This window comes from Heteronotia binoei, chromosome 12 (assembly GCF_032191835.1).
Source record: "Heteronotia binoei isolate CCM8104 ecotype False Entrance Well chromosome 12, APGP_CSIRO_Hbin_v1, whole genome shotgun sequence".
Classification (NCBI taxonomy): domain Eukaryota; kingdom Metazoa; phylum Chordata; class Lepidosauria; order Squamata; family Gekkonidae; genus Heteronotia; species Heteronotia binoei.
The window spans coordinates 61114276-61141922 of record NC_083234.1 but is presented as its reverse complement, the minus strand read 5'-3'; the positions used below and the strand labels follow the sequence as shown (position 1 = coordinate 61141922).

Genomic DNA, 27647 nt, shown 5'->3' with positions numbered 1-27647 from the left:
TCTTAAAGTGTGCCTTAAGCATCGTGTATTCAAAACCCTCCAAGGCGAAATGGCAGGACGAGGGAAGCCTCTGGTGCACACACAGGTCAAGAGGATTGAATGCCTCGTTGACAGGCTGAATGATAGGGCCAGCACCATGGAGAGCGCAATAAAGCAACGAAGCAGGTAAGAGGGCAAACCAACCCCACCACCCCGGCACCATAAGGGCTGCTGCGGAAAACAGGAACGAGTTACTGGAGAGCGCACGACAAGGATCAGCACCTTGGAGAGCGTCACAGCGAACTGAAGCAGTCACATCCGGAGGCGCTCAAGCAGCAGGAGCGCCTGGCACACCGCAGAAGGGGTAAAGATCAGCACCCTGGAGAGCACGCTAGGCGCATTCTGCACGACGCCGTGTTCCCTTGCCTTGGGACACAACACGCGACCTCCAAACCGAAGCCTCAGTTTTGCCTTCCTCATCCAGACGCGCGCTCCTTGCGCACCCGCACACTCCTCGCGCCCTTGGCCCGTCCTGCTCCTCCACACACGCTCGCTTACCTGTCGTCGTTTTGGAAGCTCTGATCTCCCAAGAGCAGGTCCCGGAAGCGGTAGCGGGGAGGCAAGGGGAGCACCTCCGTGTCCAGCTCGTTCATCGTCAAGGAGGAGATATCCAGGATGACCCCGCTCTTGCTGCCGCCGCCGCCGCTGCCTCCCCCTCCTCCGCAGCCGCCCGGAGACGACTTGAGCCTGCGAGGGAGAGAGGGGTGAAGGAGATGGGTGGAGGGAGCCAGGCTGGAGTTTTGCCCCCTCTTCCCTTGCCCTGCCTGCCGGACGGAACCCTCGGCGGAGGAGACCATCCACTGCCAGCCGCTCAGGCGCCTCCTCTGCAGGAGGGCACTGCTGCTGCCACCCGCGCCTCTCCACTTTAAGGTTTCTCTCCGGCTGGGCAAAGCCGAGTGCGTGCGTCTGGGAAAGGAGGCGAGAGATGTCCCAAGATTAGGACCTCCCCGGCCCTCCCCCGTTCCCCATCATTCTATCCCTCCTCCCCTCTTAGGGGCAGGAGAACTCACCGGCCCCCTTGGCGGCGAGCGGGGGACAGACAGGACTTCTTTGGCGGAGGACCCGGTCCCTCCAGACTGGCAGGTGAATGAACGATGGCAGAGGGAGAGTAATTGGGCAGTACACGTGTGCGTGTGTGGGATGGGGTGTGCATGTGCCTGTGCAATGGAGCTTGTGTGCCAGAGAGAGGGGGGGAGAGAGAGAGAGAGAGAGAGAGAGAGAGAGAGAGAGAGAGAGAGAGAGAGAGGGAGGGAAAGGGTAAGACAGGGCTTTAGACTGACCCGCCTTGCAGTAAACAAGAGGGAGTGCGGAGGGAAGAAACAACACTGCTGGTTTTGTGGTAGGGAAATAGTTATCCCCCTCCCCCCCCACCCCAAGAGGCACCTAGATCAGCAAAAATGGGGGGGGGGGGAAGAAGAGCAAATCAAGTCAGCAGTTGTTTTTTAAACTCAGCAAAGTCAAAGAACAATCAAGTCAGGGTTCCAGCTCAGGAAAAACCCAAAGGAGCTACAATTTGAGAGAGCCCAGGGTCACAGCCAGCCAATTGGACCAGGACTAGCAATCCACACTAGATTTTTCAACTCAGGGTTTGGAAATTCTTGAAGACTTGGGGGTGGATCTTGGGGAAGGTGGAGTCTGAGGGTAAGAATCTCAGTAAGGTTAAGTTCCATCCTTCAAAGCAGCCATTTTCTCCAGACTTGATCTCTGTAGACTGGGAGGTCTCCAGGCCCCACCTGAAGGTTGGCATCCCTGCTCCACTCATCAAAAGTCAGCTTTTGTACACAAAATCCTGCATACTAAACAGTGAACATGATGGATTTGTATCCTTCCTGCATCAAATCTTTCATCTCCTTCTTCCAAAGAATGAAGGGCAACATATATCAACTTCCTCCCTCATTTCTACCCTCCTGACAGGAGTGTGAGACAGAGAGAAGCAATCACGTCCTCCTCCCACAGTCTCATGGCTGAGTGTGAATTTGAACCCACACCTCTCACATTAACCCCACTGGCTGTCATGAATGAGGGATAGACAATTTTAAAATGAACTATAATAATAACCACTGATATGTATTAAAAGGTTCTTCGATAAGAGAGGGCGGGAGAGGATAGACTGAAAGGGGCACCAAATTGGATGAGGCTGCCAGGCTCAAGAGACCAAAGACAAAGTGAAATTGCACTAAAAGCTGCTCTCCTTCTCACTCATCTTTTCACACTCAAGCACAAGATATCCAAAAATAGTTGCAGGCATGCTACTCTGTGAGGAACTGTTAGTTCAAAACTAATAGGCAATAGGATTTACTTTTAAGCAGGGGTGGGGTGACCAAACTGTGGCTCAGGAGCCACATGTGGCTCTTTTGACACATATTGTGCGGCTCTCAAAGCCACTGCAGCCCCATTTGCTGGCTAAAGGTAAAGGTAGTCCCCTGTGCAAGCACCAGTCGTTTCCAACTCTGGGGTGACGTCGCATCACAATGTTTTCACGGCAGACTTTTTACGGGGTGGTTTGCCATTGCCTTCCCCAGTCATCTACACTTTCCCCCCAGCAAGCTGGGTACTCATTTTACTGACCTTGGAAGGATGGAAGGCTGAGTCAACCTTGAGCTGGCTGCCTGAACCCAGCTTCCACCGGGATCAAACTCAGGTCATGAGTAGAGAGCTCAGACTGAAGTACTGCAGCTTTACCACTCTGTGCCTTGGGGGCATTTCTCTATTTAAATCACTTATCCAAGTTAAAGTTGCTTCATTCAACCTCTCCCTCCTCCACCTCCCATCTATTTTCCTTCCTTCCTGCCTGCCCTCAAACATCTATGTTCATGTCCTGTGGCTCTCAAGCATCAGACATTTATTCTATGTGGCTCTTATGTTAAGCTAGTTTGGCCACCCCTGATGTATAGGCTTGGACTACATCTACCCTTGAATCCACAACAGAGCAGGAAACTCAGCTGCAGTCATATTTCTCAGCATATTACATTGGAACATGGGCTATGCAAGCTAACAACCCTACCCTTTCTACTCCAAATGAAACTGAACTGGATTCTGGTGCAAAAAGATACTATTATAGAATTGGCTCATATTACAGGAACTGGGTTTGACCACAAGAGTTAACGTATTGAATGTATATTCAATGATGTCGTAGTCAAGATACTAAAAAACTGTGTGAAAACACAGTAAGCACAGCAAAGTTGCTCAACGTTTTAGTAGAAATGCCTGCATGTTCAGTCTATCCTGAATAGATAGAATCACAAAAGTTAACCCAGAGCCCAGCTATTTGTGATGGGCAACCATGCAGGGCCTTTTTTGAGCAGGAATGCACAGGAACAAGGTTCTGGCTGGCTTTGGGTCAGGGGTGTGGCCTAATATGCAAATGAGTTCTTGCTAGGTTTTTTCTACAACCCCCCCTGTGCAAAACAATGGTGCTGTTAGGGGGTATGGCCTAATATGCAAATGAGTTCCTGCTGTACTTTTTCTACAAACAAAAAAAAATATGCTGCCTTCATCAACTTGAAGGGCACATTTGATTCAGTAGATAGAGCCCAACTATGGATTAAGCTAGTTACCTGGGAATGGACCCTCATCTGCTGTTTCTCTTGAGGAAATTTCATTCTAATACTTTTTGCCAAGTGAAGTTTTCTTCTAGCAGTGACTTGACTAGCAAAATCCCAGTGTTAAAGGGGGTTAAACAAGGTTGCATGCTGGCCCTGCATCTTTTTAATTTATTTTTAACTGACCTGGTACAATTTTTGCAGCCTATTAATGGTCATCTGCCTAAACTAGCAGGCCGAGCAGTCCCCTTATTACTTTATGCCGATGATACTACCATCCTCTCTTGCACAAGTGTGAGCCTGCAAAGGTATTTGAATGCCTTCTATGACTACTGTAATTGTAATTCACACTCTATTATTAGGGTTTGTAGAATCTTTCGGGCTCAAGTGCCGTGTTCTACTGGAGAAAGTTTTTCTTCATCAACCTCTATCCCCGACTGGTTAAGTTTGGACATAAGCACTGCTGTCCAGAATGAAATATATGGGTCTCTCTTCATACAATCAAGAAGGCTGTTAGGATGTTCTAAAGTGAATTTTGAGCCAGAATTTAAACACTGCAATCCAGGCTTTTGTCTCCAGTACATTCCACAGAACAATCAGCACAGTCAACAACCATCTTTCTTTTCTTCACACCCCTTCCAACCCTCCCAGCAATTAACACAGAACAATGGTCACATTCAACAGCCAGTTTCCTTATCACTACCCTTCCAGGAAGCCCCACCAAACAATGGGCACATCCACAAACCTATTGCCCTTTCACCACACCCCCTCCAGCCTAGAAATAGCAGCTCTCCAGCAGCCCTGGCCTCACTCAATGCACAGCAGCCAAGAAGGTCAGAGTGCCGGCTCCGGCTGCAACGCCACTGAGGATGTTCTCCGCAGCCGAGAACGAAACGTCTGGAAGAAAAACTTTCTCCAGTAAAACACGGCACTTGAGCCCGAAAGATTCTACAAACCCTAATGATGTTACCAGCCGTGAAAACCTGAAATCTTTGATAACACTCTCTATTAATTATGCCAAATCTAAAGTAGTTGTCTTTTCAAATTGCTGGCGCCCAAAGAGATGGTTTATTGGCAACTCAACAACTGAGCAAACAAAATTTTTTAAATACTTGAGGATCACTTTTAATCACAAATTAAGCTGGGTTTCACATCGTAACAACACTGTCAACTTGGCTAAATGTTCGGCTGCTCAAATTAAACAGTTTTTCTTTGCAAGGGGCAACCAATTAGTTCCAGCAGCAATTAAGGTGTTCAAAGCTAAAACACTAGCCCAAATTCTCTATGGTATCCCTATATGGATACCATACCAGGAAAGTGGAGGGCATTCAAGCCTCATTCTTTAGACAAATTCTTGGTATGCCAAAATGTGTGTCCTATTTTGCTCTCTGCTCTGAAGTGGGTCAGTCTTTGGAGGAGACAAAAGCCTGGATTGCAGTGTTTAAATTCTGGCTCAAAATTCACTTTAGAACAGATCCTAACAGCCTTCTTGATTGTATGAAGAGAGACCCATATATTTCATTCTGGACAGCAGTGCTTATGTCCAGTTGGGGATAGAGGTTGATGATTTTTTTTACTTCTGATGAGTCATATATCTTCAGATGTATTAAATTGAGACTGTGGGAGTTGGAGGAAATGAAACTACGGCCAACAGACCCTTATATTTGCTCCCCTGCTTCCTTAGGTCTTTATGCTTTCTGTGGCAAAATACCCTATTATCTATCAGACTGAACCATTCCAAGTCATCACAGGGCATTTATGCTGGCTAGACTAAATGTGTTTCCCTCCAAAGTTTTACAAGGGAGATATCATCGAGTCCCTTTAGGCAACAGACTCTGTTCCTGTGGAGCGAATATTCCTGACTCAATTCAACATATATTGTGTGATTGTTCCTTTTATCATAATCTCCGTAAAGATTTATTTTGCAAGCTTTCTTTCTCCCCAGATTTGTCTGTTCTGTCACCCTGTTATTATTTACTGAATGATACTGAGGGGGAGGTTAGCGAGGCTGTGGCAAAAGTTTTGGCTGACATCCTTAAATTTAAATCTGACCATGTATGAATGCATCTGTAAGCTGGGTTTTATTTTGATTTTATCTCCAAAGTTTAAATTTTTATATTCTGTGTATTTTTATTTGCAACTGTTATGCCATTAAAGGTTTGGTATGGTACAAACAAAAGCCCTGGATGTGAATGAACCTATGAAGCTGCCTTCTGTCCAGTCAGGCCATTGATTAACCTCGTTGAGAGGTGCCAGCTCTCCAATCTCCTCAGGCAATGAAAGGTCATTCCCAAACTCTGAGATCCTGTAACTGGAGATGCCATGGATGGAACCTAGGACTTTCTGCTTCCTCAAATGTGCTCTACCACTGAACTAGACCACCCCCACACACACACACACAAAAATGACTACAAAGCAGCACAGCACCTCGAACATGTGGGATCCCAATAATACTGGGTGCAGAATGGAATCCTTCGCGACTGTGAATGGCAGCCAAGTTTTCACTGGAGAAGGGAGGGATGTTGGGCCGCCTGGCTCCAGCGAATTGCTTTAAGGATGCAGTTTTAGTTGTTCAAGACACCTTCTAAGGTAGCTTGCCAAGTACCAGAAAAGGTCAATAAATCTTTCAAAAATTGCCTTTCTCAAGTTGGTCTGTGAAGGAAAGGGCACCCGGCATTTCTGCTGAGTGGTGCATTGAGAAGCCCAAAGGAAGATGGCCCACAGCACTTCTGACTTCAGCAGTTTGCCTCTCAGTATTGGTCCTCTCTGTGCCAGTTGCTTAATTCTATTCCCACGGGCAAGTTTCGATGTGCGCCTTCTGTAAATAAACTTGCAAGCTCTTTCTCTGTGCCAATCAATGCTTTATCCAAATCCCTGAATCCCACTCTTACTTAAAACCGGTTTCCATTTTGACCTTTGGACAAAGATAATCCAAATATAATATATTCATTATTAACAATGCCTCTCATTCCCTCCCTCCAAATGGAAAATGAGGGACTATGGCCATCTTAAAGGATTTAACTGATTTATTGTAACAGAAGCTTTCATTGTTTAGAGCCCACCTTCAGGTACATGAAGCCCTGGAACTAATGAAGCTACCCTTCACCTGAATCAGACCCTTGGCCCACTGAGGTCAGCTGTGTCTATTCTGACTCAAAACAGCTCCCCAAGAGCTCAGGCAGCTGTCTTGCCCACTACTTACTACCTGATACTTTCAACCGAGATGCTGAGAATCGAACCTGAGAAGCTCTAGCACTGAGCCACAACAGAAGATTAGCTTCTGCTGGTTTATCTATCTACAAATGGGCACAGAGGGGGGGGGAAATGGAGCCACTGAGGGTCAAGAGTCGATGAAACAACATAGGCCACGTGTGGAACTTTTCACTGCAAAACTTGAAAGTGTGAAAGAAAAGCACAAACTAGCAGACATGCCTTGTTTTTGGAGGAAGTGTCTGATGCCCACACAGGATGCTTTCAGTTGGGCACTGAGAGATCCATGATTTTATTTCCCCTTCCTCACCTGAAAGAACGGCTTAAGTGTGTGGGAGGGTGACACTGGCTTTTTCCAGAGGTCCAAAGTTGGCTGGAGAGCAGGAGCCTCTGGAAGAACACCAGCAAAGAAGGATCAGGATGGCTGCAATGAGTAGTGACACAGTGACTGTTTCCATATAGGGATTCCCCCCCCCCTGCACTGAACACAGGAAGCCCCCAGTTTAAACAGGAGCACCCCAAAACTTCATGCTCTTTCAGACAACCTGTGACCTGCTTCCACACAAGAATGGAGAGGCAGCTGCTGGTGGGGCTTCCATGGGGATGCTCCACCCACCGGCAGTACAAGGAAGGGGGAAAGCTCAACTCTTCCTCCAAAATGGCAGAGCAAAGTTCCACTTTCTCCCTTCCTTTGGGGCCCTAAAGGGTTTCTTTTACTTTTCCCAGTTGAACCATGCTCTAGCTTTCCCAGTGACTCAGCTGGAAAAGTGGGGGGGTTGCCAAGCGGGGAAGGAGGTTGGCACATTCTCTACCATGTTTGGGGTTTTGCACAGATGTGACAGGAGAGGAAGATGAATGGGGTGGGGGGCACCACTAGCAGTACAGGGCTGGGGCATTTCAGTCCATCTTAAACATGAGAAACTGCCTTCTACCAAGGCAGACCCCTCCCTCTGTAAAGGTCAGGATGGCCTGCTCTGACTGCTAGCAGCGCTCCAGGGTCTTCAGCCAAGGTCTCTCACCACCCCCACTGCCTGATCCTTTTAGCTGGAGATGACAGGGATTGAAATGGGGACTTTCTGCAAGCCAAGCCATGCCCTCCCTTCTTTTAGCCTCCCTACCAAGCCTATCTAACACATCTTCTACTTGCTGCAACTCACAGCAAATTTGGACTTGCAGTTATTTACCTCACACACACCCATTTGCATTTAGAATCCTCCCTGAAGTTCTAACAAAAACAAAAACTTGTTATCTAATATTTCACTTGGCCTTTTATAAGCACTGTGTTATCTTTATCTAGTTCATTTTTATCCATATTTTTTCCTTCTTCCATCCCTTCTTTTATTTCACAACAACTCTGCAAAGTAGGTCAGGTCACCCAGAGAGCACAAAGGAGAGCCAGCATGGTGTAATGAAGAAGAGTCTCAGAGTGGCTCACAATCTCCTTTACCTTCCTCCCCCACAACAGACACCCTATGAAGTGGGTGGGGCTGGAGAGGGCTCTCACAGCAGCTGCCCTTTCAAGGACAACCTCTGCCAGAGCTATGGCTGACCCATGGCCATGCTAGCAGGTGCAAGTGGAGGAGTGGGGAATCAAACCCTGTTCTCCCAGATAAGAGTCCGCACACTTAACCACTACACCAAACTGGCTCTCCACTGTAATGCTTCACAGTGGTGGACTCTAATCTAGAGAGCCTGGTTTGATTCCCCACTCCTCCTCCACATGAAGCCAGCTGGGTAACTTTGAGTCAGTCACAGTTCTCTCAGAACTCTCTCAGCCTCACCTACCTCACAGGGTGTCTGTTGTGGGGAGAGGAAGGGAAGGCAATTGTGAGCCACTCTGAGACTCCTTCGGGTAGAGAAAAGCAGGGTATAAAAACAAGTTATTCAAAAGATAATGTGAGGATCTGAACCCAGATCCTAGTCTGACACTCTAACCACTACAACTGGTCGCCAAGACTGTTTCCTCAGACTAGTTGGTTTTACTCTAGTTGGCTATCACTTTAGAGTATAATGATATTCACCACAAGTTTGCTTATTGGATTCACACTGGTTTTAACTTAATAGTTTATTTATTATCTCAGTATTACAGCGTTTTAACATTTTAGCAGCTTAAACCTGCTTCTTATCTTAGTATTTTAGAAATGTACTTAAGGTTGTAATTGTTGCATTTTAACTTACTTAACTCGCTGTTCTGTATTTCTATTTGACTATTTTCTATTTTGGTCCGACCACTTTTTATGATAAATGTAACTTTGTATTGTGATGACTAATGGCCGCATACAATAAATCTGTCTGGCTCCCTAAGTAGGTCTGCTTTAGGATTTAGTTTTTCCCTCTCGGTGAACCAACAAAGCTACCTGCAAACTCTGTCTTGAAATGCTACATCCCTCTCAGTCCAAAAATAACAAGGAGAGGACAAAAGAGTCGGACTATCTGCTCCCCAGCACTCAGAGCCAGCAGTCATGTCTCCCGAGAAGACACTAACCTCATCAGCTTTTGAGCGAGGTCATCTCTCCGGGAATAACGTCTCACCGTCATCTTGGGCACCAGCATGTTGGCGCTGAGGGTTGGCATTGTTCTCCAGACAAAACCCATTTCAAATCAATCCCCAGGGGGTAAATCCCCCTGTCGGCATCTTTGCCCTACACGGGGAGGCTCCTTCCATCTTGGCATGCACAGGGGAGCCTGTTCCAAAAAGATTCACCTTGTTGAATGAAGATGAATCTCTCCCTGCTTTTTCCCATTCAGGAAAAAATCCGTCGCAGTTCCAGAGTCCATCTCTGTACCATCAGCATGGCTCTTGGTCTTTGACAAAGAAGATCGCAACAGCTGTGCAACTAGAAGCAGCATGGAAGGGAATCTAGCAGCCAGCTTACGCAGGCATGCTGAAGTCTGATCCCCATCTCTCTCTCTCTCTCTCTCTCTCTCTCTGCAGGAGACTCTCTGGTCCTTCTTGCAGCCACCTGTGGCTGATTGACAAGGCAGAAAAGCTGTTCATTCTCTGCAGGGGAGCCAAAACCCCACCCCTTCTCAAAGAATCAGCCAGTCATCCTCCCTCATGACATATGCCTGCTATTGCCTATATGTGCTTGCAACTTTATATGCTACACTGGGAGATCATAATATTTTGCAGTTGTACAGGAGGAGTCCTGTGGCTCAGAGAAAGAGCACCTGCGTTGCATGCTGATAGTCTCAATGTCACCCCCCTGGCATCTCCGGTTATCGTCATCTCTGCTGGCAGAGAGCTTTCCCTGCTTGAGACGCTGGGGCTCTGCAGCCAGGCAACACTGAGCTAAGATGGGCCCACAGACTGAGTCACCATTAAGAAGATTCATCTGTTTACAATGAGCCCTGCTGAATCACAGAAAATGACCATCTCGTCCAACTTATTTCACCCCTAACAGCCATCCAGATGCTTCCCGGAAGTCTAGAAGCAGGGCAACAGCTCTGATATTCAAAGACACACTATCTCTGAACACAGAAGTTCCATTTAGCTGCCATACACAGAGATTTTGCACCAGCAGAATCAATGAACGATACACAATTTAACTCCTTAATGTCAGCTGTTTGTTGTTTTAAAAAGCAAGTTATGGCTGCTAAGATATGCTTAAAAGTACATTAGCTGAAATCTCAGAGAACTTAGTCGAACCCAGAATTACTACTTTTCTGTACAAAAAAAAATGTAGATTATGCAAAAGCAATAATGCAAATTTACCCAGATGGCATTAAAGAGGCAGACTGTAGAATTTAGCCAGATTTGTACATACAGCTTTGACAACAACATGGTAACCAAAGAAAAGAAAATTTATGTTGGAAGGAAGCAGTCAGATACAGCTGAAATGGAGCTGAGGCCATACCATTTATTCTCATAATTAAACATTTATACAGAGCTGTCAGCATTTCACTCATTTTTACAACAGCCCTGTGAGGCAGGCCATCATCCCCACAGTAAAGGAAGCGGGCAGAAGCCATGAAGAACTAGCCTTAGGCCATCTAATGGCAACAGTCAGATTTGAATCAAGGACCCCCCTCCCCTCACATAGGGTTGCTAGCTCCAGGTTGGGAAGCTCCTGGAGATTTGGGGGAGGAGCCAAGGAAGGACAGGAACCTATGTGTGGTACAATGCCATAGATTCCACCCACCAAAGCACCCATTACAGGGACTGATCCCTGTAGTCTGTAGATGAGCTGTAATTCCTGGGGATCCCCAGGTTTCACCTGGAGGCTGGCATCACTAGAGTCTCACATGATTATCTCAGCTCATCCAGAATCTTACACAAGGGCCAGGCAGTACCACATGACTCACTCTAGCCTATTGCTGTGAAGAAGCTGGGGTTACCTTGATTGGAGGTTTTAGCCCCCTTGGGCTGTCCAGGGAACAGGATTAAGAGTCTGGTACAATATAAATAATGTAAATAAATCTCAAAGCAAGGCTGTCTTCAGCTTGTCTCTTTTGCTACTCATTTCACGTTCAGGCTCCACTATCTGAACCACAACATGATGCACACCCCTCACACTAGGATTGCCAGCCACCAGGTGGGGTCTGGAGATCTCCCATTATGACAAATAATCTCCAGAACTGAGATTGGTTCCCTGGGAGAAAATGGCAGCTATGGCATTATACCCTGTGGAGGTCCCTCCCCTCTCCAGAGTCCACCCCCCACCACAAATGGCCAGGAATTTTCCATTTGTTTCCAGGCACAATTCAAAGAGGTGATTCTTACCTTTCAGGTCCTAAGTGGCTGGGCGGGTTGTATTTGAAAGCCTGCAGTCCAGCCCACCCGTTAAGATCTACCTCCTGAACCCAGTTCTACCTCCTGACCCCACCTTCAGAGCTAAGGCAGGTAGCAATCAAAGGCAGAACCTGTTCAGTGGTGGCACCTTGCTTGTGGAATGCCCTCCCCCTTAAAATTTGCTCAGTCCCTACTTTACTATCTTTTTGGTGCCAGGCCAAAACATTTCTCTTTTCCTAGGCTTTGAATTGAAGAATTCCATATTTTTGTGGCTATCTTTCTGGCTTGTTGGTCTACCCAAGGGCTGCTTTATGGATATCATTTTCATAGGATCATAGAGTGGAAGGGACCTCCAGGGTCATCTAATCTAACCCCTTGCACAATGCAGAAAATTCACAAATACCTCCCCTCCAAACATACCTAGTGATCCTTGCTCCACACTCAGAAGATGGGGAAAAACCTCCAGGATCCCTGGCAAAACTGGCCTGGAGAAAGATCGCTGCTCGACCCCAAAGTGGCAATCAGCATTTCCCTGAGCATGTAAGAAAGGGCCACAAAAACTAAGAAATGGCACAACCCTTCCTGCCCTCATGGTCTGCCTAATTCACAGAATCAGCATTGCTGTCAGATTGCCTCTGCTTAAAAACCTCCAAAGAACGAGAGCCCACCACCTCCTGAGGAAGCCTGTTTCATTGAGGAACCGCTCTAACTCTCAGGAAGTTCTTCCTAATGTTTTCCAAAAACTCTTGATTTAATTTCTACCTGTTGGTTCTGGTCTGACCTTCTGGGGCAACAGAAAACAATTCTGCACCATCCTCTAGATAACAGCCCTTCAAGTACTTGAAAATGGTGATCACATAACCTCTCAGTTGTCTCCTCTCCTGGCTAAACATACCCAGCTCCTTCAGCCTCTCCTCATAGGACTTGATCTCCAAATTTTAAGCTGCTGATTGTTTGTTTTATGTCGGGGGGTGGCTCTTGGTTTGTTTTACAGCCTTTTTTAATATTGAGATTTTTTTATTTTTCTTGTGCCTCATAGGCTATCTATCTATCTATCTATCTATCTATCTATCTATCTATCTATCTATCTATCTATCTATCTATCTATCTATCTATCTATCTATCATCAAATTAGGTTGCAGCAACTCCAATAGCCAAACTAGTCCAGCTTTCAGAAGCTAAGCAGGGACAGCCCCTCTGCTCATCTCTTGCCTTGAAAGCCTCGTGAGGTGGAACTTCAAGGGGTCAGTGAGTCAGTTGTGACTCAAAGCCACATTATACCAATCTGGGAAAGAGTGACTGATCCAAGGTCAGCCAGTGAGCATCATCTTCAAGTGGAGATTTGAATTTAGGTCTCCCCAAACCACATCCTGTTTTCCGGCCACGACACCACACTGCCTGCCTCCCATCAGATGTCCCCTGAGGTCCCACTCTCTGAATCCGCTGGGTGTTCAAGCCATGAGTGAAGCTGAAAATAAGGCTTTCAATAAAGAATTTAACAAATTACCTCTGTTTCTTTTACAGCTCGGATCTAATTTGTGTGGTATTATGGAAACAACTCACTAGGAGCCAACGTGGGGGATTTTGCAATCACAAATTGGCTGGCAAATGGATGGAGAAGCAAGGGGTGGGAAAAGAGATGAAGCCACCCACCTAACTCCAGAGTGGCATTTCCTCATCTATAAAACATTTTTTTTAATGGTAATGTCTGCACATTAGACAGATAAGCCAAGGCTTGCATACTATGGGAAAGGAACTGGGGAGAATTATAGGTGGACTGCGAGGAGCCCAAGTCTCCTCCAAGAAAGGTCAGTGGAACTGGGCAGGCACGCCGATAGAAGAGGCAATGAAATATTTAAAAGACAGTCATGCTTGCCTGGGATGAAAAGCGATATATAATCACTCAGGGCAATAGTAAGGAGGATTTTCATCAAATAGCTCATCTGCAAGGAAAATTGCCTGACAGCAAGGGCTGGCGGAGAAATATTCAAATGTTACACAAGCCGCTGAGATCGGCCCATAAAGAAATTTTAGCCATGAATTCACCCCAGGATTTGTGATGCAATACTTCCCTTGAACACTGTGTTTCTTGGAAAACATACGGTGCCTTTCACCTGCCCATCCACTAACACACAGAGCCCAGCCGGTACACTCAGCTAAATTGCTATGACGTCACTGAAGGTTCACAAGCATCCTAACTGCTGAAGATGAAAAGTCATCAGTGATGGAATGTTGGTGAACTGCTCAACTGCTGGGAGGGAAGTGACAAGCTGGGTTCTTATTTTCCCAGTGGAAGAAGACTTTCACCTAAAAAGGTATAACAGGAGGAGACACCATGTGTCAAGGCAAGTTAGTCTGGAAGGGTACCTGAATGCAGGAGGCTGGGGGACTCTGAACCAAGACTGAACTAGGAATCAATGTTTATAACTGCTTCATGGAGCCCTAACTTGGATAGCCCAGACAAGCCCTATCTCTTCAGATCTTGAACATAGGAACATATGACGCTCCCTTATACTGAATCAGACTCTCAGTCCACCGAAGTCAGTATTGTCTACTCAGACTGATAGCGGCTCTCCAGGATCTCAAGCTGAGGTTTTTCACACCTATTTGCCTGGACCCTTTTTAGCTGGAGATGCTGGGGATTGAACCTGGGACCTTCTGCTTACCAAGCAGATGCTCTCCCACTGAGCCACCATCCCTCCCCTTGGAAGCTAGCCACGGTTAACTCTAGTCAGTACTTGAATGGGAGACCTCCTTGGAATACCAGCAGTCAGGAGGCGGAGGCAAGCTTCATTCAGTTACCTGAATATCATACAGGCCCCCAGCTGAGGTCAGTCACCAGAGGTCGCAATGGCTTCTAGGTGCACACACACACATGCATATATAAATAAAGGTACTCCCTCCCCCCAAACACCCTGTTTCATGGAGGAAGAATATTCATAAAAGGTCCAGATCAGGGTTCCATGTAGCTGCTCTTTCCCTTTCAAAAGGAAGATCCTATAATGCTTCTGCCCCAATGCCTGACAGGCCACTCTCAGGGACAAGAGGGAAAGTCCTTCTGTTCTCCTCAGTAAGGACCCCTCGCAGCTTCCATCCTCTCTTAAGGACTTAAGAACGTAAGAGAAGCCATGTTGGATCAGGCCAATGGCCCATCCTGTCCAACACTCTGTGTCACACAATGGCCAAAACCCAGGTGCCATCAGGAGGTTCACCAACAAGGCCAGAACCTCACAACCCCTCCCACTGTTGCCCCCCAAGCACCAAGAATACAGTATCACTGCCCAGTGTTTTCCATCTATAACTTATGGCTAATAGCCACTGATGGACCTCTGCTCCTTAGGGTTGTCAGATCAGTGTTGGAAAATACCAGAAGACTTAGGGGATGGATCCAGGAGAGGGTGGGGTTTGGGGAGGGGAGGGGAGGGGCCTCAGCATGGTACAATGCCATAGAGTCCACCCTCCAAAGTAGCCATTTTCTCCAGGAAAGCTGGTCTCTACCAGCTGGAGATCAGTTGTAAAAACAGTAGATCTTCAGGCCCCACCTGGAGGCTGGTAGCCCTAGCTCCACATGTTTATCCAATCCCCTCTTGAAGCTATCTATGCTTGTAGCCACCACCACTTCCTGTGGCAGTGAGTTCCTTGTTAATGACTCTTTGGATGAAGAAGTATTTCCCTTGATCAGTTCTAAAGCAGCGTTTTTGGAGAGGGGCTTCCCCTCTACCTGTTCCCACCTCCTGCTTTTGTTCCCTTCCTTCTCAGTTTGAAGGCCCATCAAACCAAGCTCTTTGGAAAAGGAATCCAGTCAGGTTTTATACCTTAACATAAATGCAAGCTTGATTTCTGTTAGCATATCACTAGAGAGCTATGGTGCAGAGATAAATGAAATAAACGAAACAGAGAAAGACTAACCTAATATGGAACTTGTAATACCTGGAGGCTGGACACCTGATCTCCCCTCCCTGCTCTGAGACTCAACTGAGTACAGAGGATGCCATTCTATGCATGGTCATGTTCTTTTCCCCATAGTCTCTCTCACACACAGACACCACAAAGAAAGAACAGATCCTTTTCAGTTGCCTCTCCCACATGTGTAAAAAGGTCTCAAGTCAATCTGATTCTTGGGTTTTGATAGCCCGGGCCTGCCAGAACTCATTCAGCCAATAAAGAGATGGTAGTCTATCAAAGGCCTGATGTGAATAAGCCAGGCAAGCCTGATCTCGTTGGATCTCAGAAGCTAAGCAAGGTTGACCCTGGTTAGTTTTTGAATGGGGAACCACCAAGAAAGTTCAGGTTTGCTCTGCAGAAGGAGGAAGAGGAAAAAGAAGAGGAGGAAGAAGAAGAGGAGGAGGAAAAGTAAGAAGAGGAGGAAGAAGACGACTGCAGATTTATACCCCACCCTTCTCTCTGAATCAGAGACCCAGAGCGGCTTACAATCTCCTATATCTTCTCCCCCCACAACAGACACTCTGTGAGGTGGGTGGGGCTGAGAGGGCTCTCACAGTAGCTGCCCTTTCAAGGACAACTCCTGAGATAGCTATGGCTGACCCAAGGCCATCCCAGAAGGTGCAAGTGGAGGAATGGGGAATCAAACCTGGTTCTCCCAAATAAGAATCCGCACACTTAACCCCTACACCAAACTAGTAAGGGCAAACCAGGCCTTGAAACGCCTATGGGGTCCACACAAGTTGACCACTTGGTGGCACTTTGCAGAGAAAATGTCAAAGAGACCCTTCTCCCTTCTGGCTGTGAAAGCCAGGCCTATCCAGCAGGATGAGTTTCCCCAGTCCCGATGTCACCACACACCCCTTTCAGCCCCTTCTGCCCTCATATACGAGAGATCCATCCCGGCATCTCCAAGCAAGTTTGGCTCTCTTCCATAGCTACATGGGAAAACATGCCCAGAGAGATTCCACACATCTGTACAATAAGCAGCAAACACGTCCTCACCTTTCAACTGAGTGCCAAGAAGCTGGAATAATTAATGAAGATTAGGCACAGACTTTTTAAAATCAGAATTGTATTAATAGTTAATACAAGTAACAATTTAATACAATTAATTTTAATGTGTTAGCCAAATGCAGCTACTTGCATAGGATGGATGTTCTTTCTGACATCCTTTGGTCCCCTTGTGACAAACACTCTCACGAAAGGCCTAAACATTTCAGGATTCTTGCCTCTGAAAGAGGCTGGTTGTGCTGACTGGTTGCTCTCCCAACCTCCATGCAACAGTCTCCAAACAAAACCCCAGAGAACATTACAACCCGTGGCTCAAAGACGCCCAAATTCTCACCTGGCAGCTTGAAAAAGTCAGTAGAGAGCCAGGCAAGGTAGCTTAACAGGCTTCCGTCCTCACCTCATTCAGGAAACTGCCCTCCATACACACGCAGGTTGCCAGCCTTCTGAGTTATATGAGAAGGAGTGAAGGATTCTGACTGTGTAATTTTACATATATGGAAATTGAACTCGGTTCAACTTTGACTTCCTGGCACTCCAGGCTGCTTTCTTTCCTATGGTTCTCACTGGTCCCAGAACCATGCTCCCTTCTCTGGTTGCTTACAGAAAGTGAGATAGTCACTCTTGTCAGGATGCCAGGGGCTCTTGAAAGATGACCGTTGCATGGTGGGAAATTCCAGGAGACATTTTCCAAGAAAGACCTCATTCTATCCCACCCCCAGCCTGGAGGCAGATGTCCACTTGAGCAGCGCAAATGATGTGGAAGCCAGCTCATTCATCACAGCAGGAAACGCCTGACCCAGGAAGTCATTTGTGCCAATCAAATATTAATAAAAACATAAATGATTGAAGTATTAAAATATTAACTTGGTCATTTATACATGCAATACAGATGTACCCTAAATGGCTTCAGTGATATGAGAGAGACAGCTGCAACTGTATGCTCACCCAGGGCAGAAGTTGCGGCTTAGCTGCAGAACCCCTGCTTTGCACGCAGGAAGCCCCAGATTCAGGCTCAAGCATTTCCAGTCAAATTACGTCAAGTGATTAGAACAACTGGGACCAGTGTATGCAGAAAGCTGCAAAAAACACCGGAAGCAATAATACTATCACACTGTAAGTGCGTAAATGAAAATGCGTTCTTGTTTAATGCAAAATAAAATAAGACAAGAGAACACATATTGTTTGAAAACCCCCACAAAGTCACTGTGTCAGTCTCTCACTGGTGAGTGCCTCTTCAAAATAAGCTGTAGATGTGGGTGGAGTCTTTTGGTGTTCCATTCGTGATTTAGACGGAGAGGATAAGGAACCACATTAAAGGAATCCTCATGGTTTCGCTTATCAAGTTCTTCTTCAGCCTTTTTTCCCAACGTTACACGGAGCCACAGTACTTTTTTCAATGAATGCTCTTAACATCTGCTATCAGCTGATCTGTGTTATAGAAAAAAGTACTGTGACTCCATGTAATGTCGGGAGAAAAGGCTGAAGAAGAACTTGATAAGCGAAACCGTGAGGATTCCTTTAATAAGCGGTTCCTTATTCTCTCCTTCTAAATCACGAATGGAACACCAAAAGTCTCCACCCATGTCTACAGTTTATTTTGAAATTACCTCAAGTAGCTAGTGCTGGGAAAGACCTTTTCCACCTGAAATTCTAGTGAGCAGTTGCAAATCATAGTCTGAAGCCAGATGAAATAACTATCCCTGTAGTGGTAAGGCTAAAACAAGAAACCGGAAGGGGGGGGGACCCTGATCCAATACATCTGTTTTATTCAACACCAACAACACTGAATTCATAAGAACAGAAGAAGAGCCCTGCATTGTATGTGCTGTGTTTATTTATATCCCACTTCCCCCCCTTAGAATATTGTTCTCCCCTCTTCCATTTTCTCACAACAATCCTGTGAGGTAGGCCAGTCACTTTGCTAGAAGTAGGGATTTGAACACAAGGATTGTAGGGTCCTCGAATGACTTGACTTACTCCATCCACAATGCCACACAGGCACTGCTGGGCTGGTCTAACATCTCCCCTCCCCTGCAGGGGCCAACTAAACATTCTCAGAATGCTACCTGCAGGGCACAGAGACTGAAACTTCCCTACGTTGTTGCCCCACACAGAACTGAACATAAGAACATAAGAGAAGCCATCTTGGATCAAGCCAAAGGCCCCTCCCGTCCAACACTCTGTGTCATCCAGTGGCCAAAAAACCCAAGTACCATCAGGAGGTCCATCGGAAGCCCTCCCACTGTTGCCCCCCCAAGCACCAAGAATACAGAGCATCACTGCCCCAGACAGAGAGTTCCATCAATACCCTGTGGCTAATAGCCACTGATGGACCTCTGCTCCATATGTTTATCCAATCCCCTCTTGAAGCTGTCTATGCTTGTAGCTGCCACCACCTCCTGTGGCAGTGAATTCCAGTTTCACAGGTGTTTCACAGTCTGACCATGGAGGGCCCATTTGGTTTTCATGGCTGATTATCACTGAGGGACCTCCAAGAGTCTGTCTAATCCCTTTTTAAAATCAACTCAGATCCTGGCTGTTACACCTTGTGGTAGCAAGTTCCTCCAGCTAATTACTATGAGGGAAGAAGCCACATAGTTAGCTCCCTCTTCTGTGCCTTCAGGGTATAATCTAAAAGGCTGGTTGAAATGACATCTGAAACTCTACATAATCACAACTCTGACTACTGGAAAGTTTACTTCCCCTGAGGTTGCCATCTCCAGGTGGTGGCTAGAGATCACCTGGGATTACAACTGACCTCCAGGTGATAGAGGTCAGTTCCCCTGGAGGAAATAGTTGCTCTGGAAGGCAGATTCTATGGCATTATACCCCACTGAAGTCCCTCCCCTACCCAAACTGTGTCCTTCCCAGGCTCCCCCCCACTCCAAATCTTCAAGTAGTTTCCAAACTAAAGCTGGCGACTCGATTGACCTTTCTGCCTTCCCCTCTTGTGAAAAATCAGCAGACAGTTCCTTGGATGGCTAGATCACTGGAAGATGGTTTGGCCGGAGTTCCATCACCTTCTGGGGTATGCCAGGTGGTGACAGCAGGCTGGCCTTTTCTGCTGTGGCCCCCATCCCTGAGAAACTATCAGGTTAATATTTGAAGTGAAAAACAAACAAATAAAACCGCTGTAATATCTTATTGCAAAGTGCAAATTAATTGAGCTGTTTCAATATGACAAACTCCATCAAATGAAGAGATCAATTGGGAGTTCCTTTTTTAATTCCACAGCAAACCCCACCCCCCCCCCTCTTCCTAGAGGTCATGCAGCTGTGTGGTGTGATGATGCACTCATCCAGATCTTAAGGAGACTATTTCAAATCAAAGATCCTTCCTCAAGGTCGCCTTAAAATGAGGAGCTGATGGACTTTGAGAATGTCCCTAAACAAACTGTGGCTTTTGTCATATTGAAACGGGTCAATTAATTTGCACTTTGGAATAAGATATTACAGTGGTTTTGTTTGGGGGTTTTTCACTTTTTTGTAACAAGGCCAATATTTTATGCAGCTACAAAGACTGGCACAGCCTCGGATAAGGCGGCACCCCAGGAAATGTGGAAAAGGTGAAATGGGCAAACCATGAGCCCTCTTACATAGGGTTGCTAACCTCCAGGTGGTGGCTGGACATCTCCTGAGACTTCATACTCCCTCTAAGCTGTAGAGTCCTGTGAGGAAAACTTCTACTTTGTGAACTACTGGCATTAAAGTTGTGGGCTACTGCATAAATTAATTTGCTCTGGAGCCATTTTCCCTGAGCTAAGACAAAAATGTATGAGCCAGCTCACACTTTCTCAGCTTAAAGGGAACACTGCATCGTCAACTAATCTCCATGCAACAGAGATCAGTTCCCCTGGAGAAAATGGCTGCTTTGGAGGGTGGACTTGATGGCATTATACCTTGCTGAGGTCCTTCCCCCTCCCTTAATCCCAAAGGTATTTCCCAAACCAGAGCTGGCCACCCTATTCCCCCACCGACCCCAGCCTTCTTGCCTGTTCCACACCAAGTGGAATGCTGCAAGTCTTTTGCAGTCTCTCAGAGACCACCCCACCTCGCAGGCCTCTTGAGCACAGCTCTGCGTGGCTGGTCAAAACAGTTCTCTCCAAGAGAGATTTAGGATTGTCACGATTTGTGTGTTATAAACAGCCAGATATAAATAGAAGCCATGATTTCCTGCTTCTGAAGGCCCAGCCAAACGTACACCAGGATTCCTCCCTCCTTCCCCCCCCCCAAAAGAAGACACTGTAAGCAAGAGATCCAATACCTCCACCAGATTTGGAGAGCACAGTTCAGTTTTTCTAGGGCAATTCCGCACCACCACAAACCCCATGGGCCATCGCCTTCCTCCACTCCCGTTCCAGCATAGCGAGAGGAGGGAAGCATCTGTGCTGCGGAAACCCAAGCTGAATGCCAAGCTCAGGTTAATTTTGGAGCGATCCTTTTCTTCCTGGCAGTGGCTCATTAGCCAAGCCATCCCTTACATGGTCAAGAGAGGGGATTTGACAGTTCCCAGCAACTTAACGGTACACAGATTTCTCCCAAGAGGAGAAAGGCAAAAAGAAAAAAGAAAGAAAAGAGAGCGGGAAGGAGGGAGATTCTAGACCCTGGGTCAGAGATGACACCAACAACCACCAGGCAAAGCTAGGGAGGCAAAAGTCATTTCCCACATAACCCATAGTCGTTTTGTTGATGCAGAATCTTAATGACAAACACATGAAATGGGCAGGCTCTTCCAGCTTCATTCAGGGCCATTATATTATTCAGCATCGTTTCCAAACGGGGAGCCATGGTCAGGACTGCAGGTTCCTACATAAACAGGGGACTCTCCAAATATTCAGAGGAATCCTTATCTTTGCAGATTGACAACCAGAACCCTTTTCCTCCTATAAAAGATTAACCTGATGAGCAGGGCTTTTTTTTTTTTTGTAGCGGGAACTCCTTTGCATATTAGGCCACACACTTATGATGCAGCCAGTCCTCTAAGAGCTTACAGTAGGCCTTGTACTAAAAGCCCTGCAAGCTCTTGGAGGATTGACTACATCAGGGATGTGTGGCCTAATATGCAGAGGAGTTCCTGCTACAAAAAAAGCCCTGCTGATGAGGAATAAGTAGGCTTCAAGAGACACTGAATGTTGAGAGCAGTTGAGATTCACTTCATGACAGGGGGGCAGGGGGAGACAGAGAAGAAAAGGCAAAACTGGCCCCTCCAACTCCGGTAGTTTATAGTTCCATTATTCTGCTTCAGCAAAAATAAAACAGATGTCCCGTGGCTCCATAGAGCAAGAATTAAGTTGCTTAAGCCCTTGAAGCAACACTGGACCTGTTCTTGATACACTTACAGAATCCCAGAGTAGGAGATTTGTAAGGGGGGGGGGGGTGTCCCACTTATTGACTCACCCAGCTCGTGATTCCTTAATAATGATTCCTTATAGAACTCCAGTATTTCAAGGCTGATAATAAAGCTCCCCAGGGCTTTTTTTAAAAAGAAAAGGCCCAGCAGGGACTCGTTCGCATATTAGGCCACACCCCCTGACATCACCATTGTCTCACACAGGGCTTTTCGTGGAAAATGTCCAGCAGGAACTCATTTGCATATTAGGCCACACACCCTGACACCGAGCCAGCTGGAACTCCGTTCCTGTCCGTTCCTGCTTTTTAAAAAAAAAAAAAAAAAACTTTGAATCTCCTCAGCCATGGATCTTCATCCTCATCCCCTGGTACTTTGCCTCTGTCCCCCACACCAGATCCTTGTTGACGTTTAGACTGTAAGCTCCTTTGGGCAGAAACCCATTTGTGATGCTTCCATTTTTATTACTCAGAAGCAACAAACGCACTGGTGCACCCCCTCAGAACCGGTTTCCAAACATCCTGGCACACTCTAGTGTGACCAAGAAACAGGGCAAGATTCTCAGCAGATTGGTTGTTGTAGATTTTCCAGGCTGTGTGGCCATAGTCATGGCACTGTGAGACCTGAAGTTTTGCCAGCAACTGTGACTGGCCTCACAATGCCAAGACCACGGCCACACAGTCCGGAAAATCTACAACAACCAATGGACTCCGTCTGTGAAAGCCTTTGTTGTGTGTTTGGACTTCAGGTTTCATTTACCAGTGTTCCTGCCTGACTCATTGGAGCCCTGAGGACGGAGCTTGGGGACTCAGGAACAATGGGCAGTAGGATCCAAATCCCTGCTCCAATCACAGGCCCCCAGCTGGTTCAAATGACCCAATGGCGTTCTAGAGCGGGAACCCAGGACTGTATAACGTTGGCTTCGTTGGCCCAGTACAGCATTCATCTAGCTTACTCGTTACCATGCTGTAACTCAATAAAAAGCTATGATCACTGCAACCTTGTCTCCTCCATGCATTGAACCCACTATATTATAGCTTTCAATAGCATATTCTCAGCAGAGTTGCTAGGGGCACACAGTAGGGCTAACCCCCCACCCCATCCTTTCTCTTTCTCTCTTGTGCATGAGTGCCTGCCATCTTGGGGCGTAGCAAACAGCTGAAACGGAATCAATAAAACCAACTGTCCCTTATGAGAGACACCCCCCTTTATGGGAGGGGGGAATCCCAGCGAAGGGTGCAGTATAACATTGTACACAGAGGTGCAGATGGGAGGAGAAAGAGAAAGAGAGAGAAATTCTTGCAACATAAAAGCCCTGCAGGGATAAGACCGTCTTTCAAAAGGTAGCTGGTTTGATTGGAATCACTCCATTTGATTTCATTGCTCCCTCGGTGAGAAATGAACACGCAGGTCTTTATTCTTCCCCCAGATTCATCTTCTGTTGAAGTTCCCACTATTTATTTACAAGGCATTTTTTAATGTTCTTTTGGCATACAAAAGGCTTATGCAGAAACAACAGGGAAAATGGCAACTGCATAAAAATGCAAGATGAATGCAGCCCTCTTGAGGGAGTGAGGATGATCTGAAAGCCCTGCTCCCCATGCCCCTTCCCCACACACAGCCTGGCCCCAGTGATGGATGTTTTGTTAGCCTAGACAACAACGTTCCAAAGATTTAGGATAGCCATTCCTGATGTCATAAAGAAGGGGTATGCAGCCACAGCTGGCGGAGAGGAATGTTTATAAGAGCAAAACGGGACAGAGAAAAAGATTTTTTCCCCCTCGTTCAGCTACGATTAGGTAAATGTGGGTTCCAGATGCAAAGTTTATTGGTCACGTCTGCCGCAGTAGACCCTGCATTCAAAATATCCTCTGGCAATTTGCATTTGAAGCGGCAAATTTTTTAAAATTGAAATCCTGCTAAAGAGGATTGGGAAACCTCCCCAGTAAGAATGCACACAGCAAAAAGAGGGCAGATTTAAATGCACAATTAACACCCACACTGATATACACAAAAGAGGGGGGCGGTTTCCAGGTCAGGAATAAGTTGGAGCAATGTGGTGATTTATCCTGCAAAAAAAGAGTTGCCAACCTTCTTAACCGGGACTGCTGCTGTGCCTTTAACCTCAGCTGTGGAGTGCAGAAATTCAGCTGGCAACTCCTTTTCCACCTTAAAAGCCTCACTTGCTGAATCTCTCATGCCAGGCAGGCTGCTTAAAGCACAGGAAGGAAAGTTTGGCAACCCAACTTGTGAATAGTCCCAAGAGAGAGATTTTGCAAGCATCACTGCCAACAAGACCAAGAGGGGCAGTGGTGTGTCCCTCCCTATTTCCGTAGCAGATTCACCAGGCAACAGGTCTCTGCCCTGAGGTGCTTACATACTAAAACCCAGGAGGTGGGAACAACAGATAGGTGGTAGAGCAGGAGTGGCCAAACTTGCCTAATGTAAAAGCCACAAAGAATAAACATCAGATGCTTGAGAGCCGCAAGACACGAACATCAGATGTTTGAGAGCTGCAAGGAAGGAAGGCAAATAGATGGGCAGAGAAGTGGGGAAAAAGCAACTTTAATGTTAAATGCATTCTCTAAGCTGCCGGCTGGTTTGGCTTGGAGAAGTGATTTAAAGAGAGACATGCCTTCTCCAAGCCAGCTGGTGGGGCCGTGGGGGTTTCAAGAGCCACATAGTATGCGTGCAAGAGCCACATGTGGCTCCCGAGCCACAGTTTGGCCACTCCTGTGGTACAGTCAGGGAGCACTGAGTACTTTTCTCAGCTACATGTACTATCATCCCTTGCTGAAACTAAGCCTAAGGTGATTGTTTGTTTCATTGATATATTGCCTTGATCTCCAATAAGAACCCAAAGCAGCATAAGACCATAGAGTCCATTCTGACTGCCCCACCAGTCAAAAAAGCTCTTCTGGTAGGCACATGAGACAGGGCCTTTTTTGGTGGCAGCCCCATGATTATAGAACAGCCTCCCCAAGGAGATGTGCCTGGACCCTGGGAGTTGAAGACAAGTTTTATTTAAGATTGCATTTAACTGATCTAATTTTTATTTAGTGGCAGCCCTCCAAATTGGAATCTTTAAATTGTGACCTTTTATGTGTTTTTATAATTGTCGGTTTATTCATATTATGTAATTGCTTTATCTACATTGCACTGAGTTCCATAAGGGAGAAAAGCAGCTAATAAATGCTTGTAAATAAACAAACACATAAATACAGGGCTTTTTTGAGCAGGAACGCACAGGAACACAGTTCTGGCTGGCTTAGCATTCGGAGGTGTGGCCTAATATGCAAATGAGTTCCTGCTGGGCCTTTTCTTTTTTTAAAAAGCCCTGCATGAATATACATCATTCTCCGTTCCTCCAATTTTATCTTCACCATAACCTTGTGAGATAGGCTAGACTGAGAGTGTAACTGGCCCAAGGTCACCCAGTGAGCTGCCACGGGAGAGTGGGGACTTGAACCTAGATCTCCCACATTTAGTCAACCCCTCTAACCACAACACCACATTGTTGTACCAGAGTCCTCACGGAGAAAGAGTTTTGAACAGGGATTTGAAGGAGGGGGAGAATGGGTCACTGTAAAGAATATCAGGAGGGGGGTCTGCTGTTTCCTTTCCCCATTGTCCTAACACAGATGTCACAGCTAGGGCTGCCAGGTCCCCCCTGGCCACCAGGGAGGGATGGGATGAGGTTGGGAAACTCCTGGAGATCTGGGGATGGGGAGGACAGGGACCTCAGTGGGGTACAATACCATAGAATCCACCCTCCAAAGCAGCCATTTCCCCCAGGGACACTAATCTCTATAGTCTGGAAATGAGTTGATAATTCTAGGCAGGGCTTTTTTTTGTAGAAGGAACTCCACACACACCCACTCACACACTCCTGATGCAGCCAATCCTCAGTAGACCCTCTAAGCTCTTGGAGGATTGGCTACATCAGGGGTGTGTGGCCTAATATGCAGAGGAGTTCCTGCTACCAAAAAAAGCCCTGATTTTAGGGGACCCCCAGGTCCCATCGGCAGGCTGGCATCCCTAGCACAGTCAGATGAAATGCTCGAGACACCTAACTGACTCTCCAGCCACCTCTCATTTTCTTTAAAGCCTGCCTCCATATTAATCTGGAGTGCTGGAAGGGGGAGCTTTCATCCACCGCAGAGAGAATATCCCTCCTTCCCTCCCTCCCCACAGCAGCTATTAGTCCCCCTCTCCCCTTGCCCAAGGCAGTCATTACCTGGCGGGGTGTTGTCTAAATGAGGTGAGGGCGAAGGTAGAAGAACGCAAGCCCCCATCCAAATTACGTAGCCACCTCCCACGGCTGCTTTTAAAGAAAGATTAAAACTGGCCGGAGGGCCAACCTTGTTATCTCCCACATCTTTTTTAATTAAGCCAACTGACAAACGTTCTTCATAAAAAGTAATTGGAGGAATGCACGGCCACACAATGGGGTGACCTCCACTGACTTTGAAGGCTTTCAAAAGGGAAGTACAAGATGTCATGAAGGAAGAGATGGCAGTGGTCTGTCAGCCGCTACGATAGCCCAATAGAGGAAGCTCCACATTCAGAGACAGCTGAGAGGGACCACAGCGGAGACCTTCATGCTTTTTTGGCTGAGTCTCCTGGAGGCCTCTGGCTGGCCACCGTGAGAACAAATTGGGGGCAAAGACCCCAAACACAACTTTTTAAAAGGTTCAATATGGGGGGGGGGGAGGAATTTTATATTTCATCATGTTTCCCTCCCCTCCCCTTACCTTTAGTCTCCTTGGCCACTGTGGGAAAGAAGCTGTTGGATAAGATAGACCTTTGATCTTAAATGCCAAGTATAATACTGGTTCTTATAGCTCAATCTGATTTTTAAAGGGTTTTTTAGGTGTTTGCTTGCATGCCTGGGAGTCATGGTGACCTCCAGCAACCCCTACTGGAGCCTGGACATTTTTCAGAGAGTTGGCTGAATAAAGCCTGCCTCTGAGTCCCAGCCCTGGTATTCCCTTGGAGGTTTCCCTTCCAAGTACTCACCAGGGTTGGCCCTGCTTAGCTTCTCAGATCAATGAGATTGGGCTTGCCTGGGTTATCCTTCTGAAGTCCGAAAAGTTTGCCAGAAGCCAAGCCATGCTCCCATTCCATAGACTTGTCAAGATGGATTCCCAATACCATTAAGGAAAGGAAAGGTCCCCTGTGCAAGCAGCAGTCGTTTCCGACTCTGCGGTGACATTGCTTTCACAACGTTTTCACAGCAGACTTTTTTATGGGATGGTTTGCCATTGCCTTCCCCAGTCATCTACACTTTGCTCCCAGCAAGCTGGGTACTCATATTACTGACCTCGGAAGGATGGAAGGCTGAGTCAACCTCGAGCCGGCTACCTGAAAACCCAGTTTCCACCGGGGATTGAACTCAGGTCGTGAGCAGAGCTTAGGATTGCAATACTGCAGCTTTAATACTCTGCGCAACGGGGCTCTTGATTACCATTAAACACCAACTGATATTAAGCTTTAATGTTGGTTTTAACTTAAATCACTTATTGTACATGTTTCGTTGTAGGCAGCCCTGAGTCCTGTTTGTGGGGGAGGGTGGTCAATAAATCAAGAACAACAACAACAACATTCGAGGCATCCCTGCCCAAGGCATCACAGAGTCCCTCCTCCAGCGTTCCCTCCAAGCTGAGTTAGTGTGAGCAAGCTCACAGGTTTTGGGCCTCCAGCTACCACATTTCTGTCTTGGCTCAGGAAGGATGGCCCCAGAGCAAACTGATTTATGTGGTGGCCAAATGGCTTGCCAGCAGTCGTAATGCTAGAAGCTCACAAAGTGGAATTTTGGCTCA

At 46.8% G+C, this 27647-nt stretch overlaps 1 protein-coding gene across 1 annotated transcript in view; it reads right to left on the bottom strand.

The window, feature by feature from the left end:
• The window catches only part of KCNT1 (potassium sodium-activated channel subfamily T member 1), a 226893-nt gene extending 217258 nt beyond the window's left edge, over positions 1-9635 (bottom strand). The window contains exons 1-2 of the mRNA XM_060251558.1: positions 9277-9635; positions 538-726 (exon numbers count right to left, since the gene is read on the bottom strand). Of these exons, the coding sequence (XP_060107541.1) occupies positions 538-726; positions 9277-9386 (299 nt within the window). The 5' untranslated portion in view covers positions 9387-9635. The remainder of the gene's footprint in view (positions 1-537; positions 727-9276) is intronic.
• Between the last annotated feature and the right edge of the window lie 18012 nt (positions 9636-27647).